This window comes from Ruditapes philippinarum, unplaced genomic scaffold, assembly GCF_026571515.1.
Source record: "Ruditapes philippinarum isolate M1 unplaced genomic scaffold, ASM2657151v2 ctg14621_1_1_1_1, whole genome shotgun sequence".
NCBI classification, from domain to species: Eukaryota; Metazoa; Mollusca; class Bivalvia; order Venerida; family Veneridae; genus Ruditapes; species Ruditapes philippinarum.
This window is the reverse complement of record NW_026862810.1, coordinates 4,351-14,435: the sequence shown is the minus strand read 5'-3', so window position 1 is coordinate 14,435 and position 10,085 is coordinate 4,351. Positions and strand designations below refer to the sequence as shown.

Below are 10,085 nucleotides of genomic sequence, written 5' to 3'. Positions count from 1 at the left end.
TTGGATGAAGAATGCAAATATTTGTTGAAATAATGACTATTTCTAATTTATAAAATGCCATAACATAATAAAATACTAATACACTTGGACTAAATGTTGTTTCAATCATTTTCTTATTACAATACTCATTCATGTCAAGATCTATAAAAGCTGCACGCCTCTAGATGAGCCAAATTATTTCAAGAAAATCAATATTGAAAAAAATGTACTAAAATTTTTAGAAAGGTAAAAACATTCAAGATCCAAGTTCAATTCTTCATGTTATGTGCAGTTTAAGACTGCTTTTGCAGTATTTTATCTGCCTTACTAACGCAATAAGGGCTTTTTTTTGCATATGTTGACGACTTTTTGGTAGTTTTCTTGGATTGTAAGTGCCGACTGCAATATGTAAATTACTTTATTCGTTCACCTCACAATATTTTACTTTTAAATACATTTCAAAAATTTTCATGAATATTAACATGAATCTGGAGGTGTACTGCTTTAAAATCTATCACATAAGTATTGTAATAGGATAATTTTCCAATAATAAGATGACCGTCCCTGAATATCAGTATAATTTCCTTAATTATTATTTCCTTAATTATCATATTCAAAGACTTTTATTACAAACTTACAATCAAACCAACCAAATGAAATATGAGTTGAAAATGGGATAACCCCCCTCCCCCTGAAAAAAGAAAGAAAAAAAAAGAAAACAAAACACATTTTAATGTAACTAAAAAACTCATAGGTATTTTGATTGAATTTGGTGGGTCACATTTCCCTTCTCCAATACAAATTACAATGTACACATTCATGCATTGTTTCATTAAAACTGAACCAACCAATTTCCAAGACTGGTGTTAGGATGAACAGACACAATTTCAATATCTTACTTCCAATTCTTCGATCATGTATATTTATATTATGTTAGTTCTAAAAGTCACTCAACTTAGAAAACTCTCTCAAAGTGTTGATCCATGTTGGGTGCTGGTCTTGGCTGTTGCGGGACAGCTGGTCTATATTGAAGCTTTCTTGGTGGAGCTAGGTACTCAAACATTGATGTTGAATGCTGTGACAACATTCTACTGAGATCTTGTGGTGGGGGTTCCTCCCAAAAGAAATCATGATTGAGGGCAGTGTCTGAGTCTATACGCCTGGCAGGGTCCAGACATAATAGTCTGTCCAGCAGATCTAATGCATACTGATCCTTTACATATGGCTTCAACCTTTCTTTTACCTTCCTTTTATGACCATCAGGTATTTCTAATTTAGAATACAGTTCAAGTTTATCACACCCTGGCCACACCTCTGGCTTGATAGAGCCGCAAAGCTGACTGATAAGTTGTAACTGATGTTGCTCCGTCTTTCCTTGCATTATAGGCGACCTTGTCCACATCTCTGCCAGTATACATCCAGCACCCCATATATCTATTGGTGGACCATAATTCCTCTCTCCAAGTAACAATTCTGGCGGTCGATACCACAAAGTCACTACCCTGTTAGTATATTTTGTTATATGGCTCAGAGCCCTTGCTAGTCCGAAGTCGGCCATCTTAAGAACACCTTGTTTTGTGATTAGAATATTGGCAGCTTTCATATCTCTGTGGAGAATTTTGTTGGTATGTATATAATATAAACCATTTAGAAGTTGCTGCATGACTTTTTTAATCTCTCCTAGATTAAACTTCACATTGGCATTACTTAGGAGGCCCGCCAGGTCATGCTCACAGAACTCAAATATCAGGTAGAATGTACTCTTGTAACGGTTATAAGGTGTGGCTGAAATTAAACAAGAAAATATTAATGGTACATGTGATTACAGTGAAAGGCCATCCAGGAAAAAAAAAGGGTCAAAGACAGAAAAGGCCAGGTTGCATTTGTATATGCTGTGATGTTAAAAAAAATGTTTACCATTGACCATTAATGTAGAAAATTTAACTAGTCAGTAAACAGGAAGTGGATGAGCGACAGACCAACCTGAAATCGAATCCCACAATATGGGACCACATGTAAATGCTTTATGCCAAATATCAAGAGGCTGCGATAAGCAGTTGCTGAGAAAACTGTTAGGAAAATTTCCTACCATTCACCATTAATGTAGAAAATTTAACAAAGTCGAAAAACAGGAATAGGATGAGCGACAGACATGAAATCAAATCCCATGGTATGGTCCCACTAGTTAATGCTGTGAGCCAAATATCAAGAGGCTGTGATATGTAGTTGCTGAGAAACCTGTTACGAAAATTTTTTATCATTGACCATTTATGTGAAAAATTTAACTAAGTCGGTAAACAGGAAGTGGATGGGCGACAGACATAAAATCGAATCCCACGGTATGGGACCACATGTAAATGCTTTATGCCAAATATCAAGAGGCTGCGATAAGCAGTTGCTGAGAAAACTATTACGAAAATTTCCTACCATTCACCATTAATGTAGAAAATTTAAGTAAGTCGGTAAACAGGAATAGGATGAGCAACGGACATGAAATTGAATCCTACGGTATGGATGCTGTATGCCAAATATCAAGAGGCTGCAATAAGAAGTTGCTGAGAAAACAGTTACTGTATGGAACCACGTGTTGATACTGTATACCAAATATCGAGCTGCTGTGTTAAGTAGTTGCTGAGAAAACTGTTACGAAAATATTTTCATCGCCTGCCCGCCCATCCCCCGCCGCCCGACATTCACCATTTTATAACCCGGGTTTGCACCTGTGCAACCCGGCCAAAAATGAAACATTAGAAAAAGTATTTTCAATTTTGTAAACAGTATATTCAGTTTCAGCATAAACGGAAAGATATTTTATGCAAAATTCATAATAAATTGCCATGATTGTGTATTTGCCATAATATGATGACATAATTATGATGATAGGTGCATGTGACCCACTTTTAGATTCATTATCATAAATGATAGCAGAGTTTGAGCACATGGTAAAATGTGAAAACTCTGAAAAATATGAATGGATTTGTTTTGTTTACTACCTTATTACTGATTTGTAACTTAAATAATATATTAAATGTTAAATTTGATCAAATCAAAGCTATTCTATGTTTTAGTGATTATAAAACTGCATGTTTGTAATGTCACTTTTCATTAGATAATCGTGATGTTTATTTAGTTTTATATACACAGCCGCTGTCAATTTATAAAGAAATCTCATTTTTTTCTTTTAAAAGGAAGTTTGCAGTATTATAAATTCGTTATAAATATTCCTGACAGGTTATATGGCCGAATATAAACAGTTGTTTGCAATATAACCTCGTCTGGTGGCTTGGATTATATTTACAAACAACCATATAGGGCCATATAACCTGTCAAAAATCTATATAACTAATAATATATTTAGAAAGACAAACAAATTTAATTTGTATCATTATTTGTTTATATATTATACATGTAAGTGCACATTACTACAGGAAATGTGTTAACTTATATTATAATCTTGGTCTTGTGAGAGTAGAATATTAATGCACTCTAGTACTAAATTCTTGTGCAAGGTAGAGCTGTCATTGATTCATTGCAAAGCATATCACCGGATAACAAATATCAACCATACACAGGTTGTCAATAATTTCCTATAATTACTTGTTTGTCATTCACTTTCATACCTTTTTGAATTATTTCAGTTAAAAACATGTTCTGTTCAGCGTCTTTTTTTATAAAAGCCCATTGCATTACTTTTGTTCCATTCTATTTTCTATTTTTGTCATGATTGCTCGATTTGCTGTGAAATATTTCCACTATATAACAACAGCATAATGTTAGACATGGACACCTGCTTCTGTGTATGTTTTGGGTGAATTTCTCATAATTTCTAGACATTTTATTGAAGTCAAACTTGTCATTTTTTTGAAATGTGAATTGATTATTGATCGACATAAAAATATGAATGACAGAAAAACATGAACGATACATCTTTATTGTTTCTATCAATGACAGCTCTTGTGAAAGGTCTAAGTTACTGGTTCTAAGAGCCAAAATCTAAAAATAATAATTCTCTCCTAAATGGTTGATTTTGACAGAAACAAGAGCTGTTGGTAGGACAGCAATGCTCGGCTATTCTTAGTGCTTGATAGTAAAAAAAGCCTTGATAATGTAAAATTTTCTAAGTTAACAAAAGGGCAAATTTTTCTTTAAATCCATGTTACAGTTATAGGCCTTGAAGAGAGTCCTATTATGCTCTCAAAGAAGAGTATAAAATTTCAACTTGTTTGATAGCCAGATGTCAATAGAATATGAAAATATCTGAAGTGGTATGCAAACTTAAATGTAAATTCTAAGTTGAAAATGGGGCATTATTCTGCCAAATGCTTGATACAGTTACCTCCTCCTGTCTACAGGTTGGGGTCATGATGGTGAACAAGTGTGCAAAGTTTCAAAGCCATAATGTCAATGGACTTTGAAAATATTTGAGGTATTACAAAAACTTTAACATAAGTGGTGCCGACACTGACGTCGACGCTCGGGTGACTACAATAGCTCTACTTATTCTTATCGAAAAGTCGAGCTAAAAAAACTTAAATTCCCTCTATGTAAAGAATCACAAATACAATAGAACTGCTAATGGGCAGCACAAAAAGATGAGATTGAGAAAATTAAAAAATCCGCAAATAAATGGTAATGACCTCATTTCTGATTGGGACTTTTCTTCATCATAGCTTGTTATCAATGTACAAGATACCACATAACACTGCTATTACTATCAATTAACAATATATTTGTTTGTATTACTTAAATTATCAATTTTGATCACTATATTTTTACCTTTTGTTCTGCAGATTTCAATTAAATTAACAACATTTTCATTTTTCAACAGCTGCAGTATCTTTATCTCTCTCAATGCTGTGATAGGAAACTGAAATTGTAAACATATAAAAGAAATTTATTAAGGAATTTGTTAATACAAATTGAGGCTAACCAAACTTACATGACAGCTATAATAATCAACAGAATTTAAGGTGATCAGATAAGCTACAAAAATTTGGTGATGTTTCCTAAAATTTTGAAAATGTATTTAAAAGTATAATATGGTGAAGTAACTAAATTGAAACAATTTACACATTATCAGTGGCACTTGCAACCCACATAAATTATCAAAAGGAGGTCAAAATATGCAAAAAATAGCCCTTACTGTGTTAGTAACACAATAGAAATATAGTCATAAATACTGAAAAATCAGTCATTTATCACATATAACATGTTAATTACTACTTGAATCTTGAATATTTTTACTTTTCCTAAAATCTTAGTACATTTTTCTCAAGTTTGACTATATTGAAATATTTTGACTCATCTGGAAGCATGTAGCTTTAAGGTTTAAATTGACTACACAAAACTACAAACAGCTGTTAGTTTAACTAAACTTGAAACAATGTACCGGTAATCAAGTAATTGGTACCAATCAGATAATGAGAACTAGGAATGTCCTGTGATCTTTCAACATTTGGCAACTTTACAAATCTAACACACAATAAGCTTTGTCTATGTAATCAGAGCAGGACAATACAACTTTCTGATCACTTCAATTCTTGGTACAGAATACAAATGCAATAAAATCAGAAAAATTACACCCTTGCCTTGGATTTCATTCTTTTCAGGAAAATCTGTTGAATTGATATCCCCAATGTGATACAAATCACATGGTTGATTGAACATTGAATGTGACTAAATTTATGAATCTCAGATAGTGAAAGAAAGTGAAAATTGTGTATATTTATATAATTTATATAATGACACAAAGGCACCAAAATTAAGCAGTCAAGCACAATAGCTACATCATTTAAGAGATATAACCCTGTGGCCGGGCCATTTTTTAACACAAAGGGAATGATTCATTTTAATCCTAGTACAGGACCACTAGGCAATGCTACATGCCTATGCTATAGGTCATGTACATTCACAGGAGAATATTTAAATATCTTTCCATATATAAATTTTTGTCCACTAGAGGAACACATGATAATGCTACAGTGTACATGCAAAATGTTTTATCTGTACACACAGTAGTTTGTTTTTAAGGCTATTTTTGGCTCCTGTGACCTACATATAAATCAGACTTCATAGGTCACCAATATACCTTCCTAATGATAATAGAGGAGATGTTGTTTGAAGAAACTGTGCATTATGTCAAACTTTGCACAGTGGCTATATGCCACATGTATCAATTTATGCTTAGATGAGCTAAAAAGAGATAAGATTTTCAGGCTGCCTTCAAAATAATAATAATAAAAAAACAAATACCCCTTCTTTTTCGTTTTCCATCAACACTTTTTTCATGGCCACAACCTGCTTATTTTTCCTGTCTCTAGCTTTGAACACCTCTCTGAAACATACAAGTTAAAAATAAGAAATAGAACTTCTCAACCTTTTCAGTGTTGTCTGCAAATTATAATGTTCAAAACTTAAAGTATTGATTTGCCTGGAATGAGGTCTCAGTCATTTTGCATGGGCATTCAAACTAGAATTCCCCGGGCATTGCATATTTCTAAATGCTGCAAGTTCTCTAAGGTAACTTTAAACAACAGGCAAAACTTCAAAACATATAAATCGATGTACTATTTTAACTGCTGTGTTGCATAGAAAAAAAATGTCTCTCTGATTTGATGAAATAACAATAATTGCTAAACTGGTAAAAAAATAGACTATACTGGACGAAAATGATAAAGAGCCAGAAAACTGCTAGAAATATTTTGAAAACACTAGAACTCCGTGAGTCGGATGTGTTTTCCGGTACTTTCTGTACATAGCTCTGGGGAATTCACCTAATGAGGCGTAATAACAAACTCTATGTTTTTGACCATTTTTGAATTAAAGTGAAATAAAACTGTTATTTCTTTGTAATGAAATAATTAAATATCATTGTATGAGTAATTCCATACAAAAAAATAAAATAAATACACAAATTTATGCAGAAAGTAACCTTATTTATTATGGGAGATTCAACTACGACTGTTTTAATTTATTGATTTTCATTATAAACAATTTATTTTTTGAAAAATCTGCAATAGATATTAAAGGAATATTGATAATTTTCAAACACATCAAAAATTTTTCACCTTAAATGGTAAATAATGGTAGAAAATATAAATATCATGTAACTGTGTTATGTACTTCATTTGGTGTAATTCACCAGAGCTAAATCCGTAACATACCGGAAAACGGTGTTTAGCTAGATTTTCGAAAAGGTCAATATAAAAGGTAAAGGGTCAACTCGGCCCTATACCAACTCGGCACAGGTCAACTCGGCCCTCCATAAAAACCTATATTAGGATATAGATTATTAACACTGTTTAGTAAATAAAAAATTTTAAGGAGTAAATTACTATTAAATTATTCAGATTTTACAAACAGAAATTGAAAAAGTTGGCAGTGTACATGAATAAAAAAATATCGTTAAAACAACTGCTGTTTTAACGATATTTTTTTACAAAACAAAAAAACCATCTGAAGTAGGCAAAACATGCATATAAATTGTTATGTCTTCCTTTCTCTACAAATTGTTACTTTCATCAATAAAACTTTTCAATATCCTTGAGTAGAGGTCTGTTACTGTGAAAATATTAAACAATGAAAGTTATGATGAAAACATAGAATAAGAATATAAGAATAATTTTATTTCACCAATCAAGGGTCATATTATATGACATATATAATCACAAGCATAGAAAAAAAAATAAGGCATGAAACAAAATATATCAACCAACAAATTGTGTATTGTATGGTAGAAATGAACACAATAAAGTAACTAAAGCTTAATTCGTATTATTGGAAAAAAAAAACAAAAAAAAACACAGGCATAGTAATGTTAAAATAAGAAGTAAATAAATCAAGTACAATAATATACATTCAATGGTCTGACAAATTTTTATTACTAATAGTACTACCTAACATAAGATTTCTTTTATTATAAATTTCGAGTAGGTATTTAGAAAAGACATTCAAGATTTTAGGGTCTTCTGAGGACATTAACCAAACAAATTTCTGCTTATTATTCATCATATAAAAGTTCTTATTTAATATTTCAATTTGTCTAAATAGTAGTTCTCTATTACTATCAAATTTTGTACAACACATGGAAAAATGAATTTCATCTTCTACAAGATTGGAAGAGCAACAGTTACAATACCTTTGATTTACTGGGATCTTTTTATATCTGCCTGTTTCTATATTCAATCTGTGTGCACTTACTCTAAACTTGGTGAAGGAAGTTCTTATATCTTTGTTCTTAATATGTCTAAAGTACACTTCTCTACAAAACCTTTGTTTAAACAAAGAGTATGTTCTAAGTTTCCCTTCAGTACCTGAGATATTCAAACACCAGTTGGTTTGGTACATTTTCACTAACTTGAGTTTAACAACATTTACTAAGTTCTTATTGGTTAAACCAGCATCAGATATACCTAAATGCTTAAAACAATGTTGTACACCAGAAACCCAGCAGACTTTTTTATCCGTAAATAATGTTTGACTTTCAATAAAGGCAGCAGATAGTAATTTGCTAACATTTCCACTTAGCAGTCTTTGGTAAAACTTAACATAACTACATATTACATCAACATGTAGTGGATACCGTCCTAGTTCACCCAGAATATATTTTAAAAATTTCACATGCATCTTATCACAGGACATATTTCCAAAGGATTTCAACAACACATAATCTGTTTTCTTAACAATAGAACTACTAATATTTGGTATACCCCAAATCTCACTACCATACAGAAGAATGGGTTTAATAGTATGATCAAAAAGATGGATAACATATAAAAAGGAAAAAAAGTAACCAGTTTTATATAATTATGGGCCGAGTTGACCCATGCCGAGTTGGAATAAGGCCGAGCTGACTAGCCCCCCCCCCCCCCCCCGTAAGTTTTAGGGCCGAGCTGACTGATTCGTCAATAAATAGCCTAACTTTACTTATTTAATTCTATACACATGTACACATCAATGTCTGACTCACGAATCACGCTCCAAGTATCTCGATACTGTATGGTCTATTAATTATGATTTATTCTATTTCAAATTAAATGCGATATCTTCCAGTGTCTAATTACCCAAATGTGCCTTGTCCAATTTTGGCAAGTTTTTCATATTTGTTGGAATCTGGACAATAAGGAAAGTCGAGATCTTCATGTCTGTTTGGCTGTCTTATTGGTCCACCACCTGCGTGTGAAGATGATGGCTGTGAATGCTGCATATCGAAGAAATATTTGTCATAAATATGTAATCATGTCAATTTTGACGGAAATTTCACCGGAAATGCGTAAAACGTCACATGTTTTAGTATAGTTTCTATTCTGGTTCCCGGCATCTAATAACAATTGTTTGCATTGCGAAAGGGGAAGGAACTCCAGACCCTTCACGCAGTGATCTCCCCTTAATTGTGCACATAAGTGATGACGTATTAACACAACAATTTGCTCACGTGGTATAATGGTTAATAGTGCGCGCAATATTCAAATTATGCCATGTAAAGAAAATCCCGACTTTCAGACAAGGCTATGTATAGATGTAATAAAAAATAAAGATTACTTTTGGTTTTGCTTTTAAAACTGTTTAAATGTCATTGCCTTGGAAATATGAGAATACAACAGCGTTAATTCCATGTTGTAGATCTAGACTCACTGGACCTATGCTCGCCCAGGCGCATGCATGCTCGCCCAGATTTTGATTTTTATGATAGATCTATAAACTTATGAATAAAAATATGATCTGAATCATGCGTTGTTGTTTCTTGATGCTGCAAATGTCCTGATTTCTCACCTTGTTTTTGAAGTGTTTAACGGAAGTTGTTATCATAATTTAAAGCAACGAAAACGGAAGCACAAGAGAGCACAACAAGTGTTTTCCTGAACACCCATCTAGTTTTTGATATCACCATTGGGATAAATTGTTGTGTAGCGCATAATATTTGTCATTTCTCTAAAAACCACTAATTGTTTATTGTTTAGCATTGAATTAATTTTATTTCATTAGACATATTTAAAATACCATTTAAAATTATTGATTCACCATTATTTTAAATAACGGACGTCATTGAAAAAAAACATTTACATTCCATTGGAAATCCCCATGGGCCACCATTAAAAATAATTGAA

At 32.3% G+C, this 10,085-nt stretch overlaps 1 protein-coding gene across 1 annotated transcript; it reads right to left on the bottom strand.

Annotated features, from left to right (window-relative positions):
• Positions 1-713: 713 nt before the first annotated feature.
• LOC132720291 (cyclin-dependent kinase 9-like) lies at positions 714-9,343 on the bottom strand. The gene is made up of 4 exons (XM_060704406.1): positions 9,042-9,343; positions 6,232-6,313; positions 4,756-4,846; positions 714-1,764 (listed from the first exon to the last, which is right to left on the bottom strand). The coding sequence occupies exons 1-4, from the start codon at positions 9,182-9,184 to the stop codon at positions 935-937; spliced, it is 1,146 nt and encodes a 381-aa protein (XP_060560389.1). The 5' UTR covers positions 9,185-9,343; the 3' UTR covers positions 714-934.
• Positions 9,344-10,085: the final 742 nt, after the last annotated feature.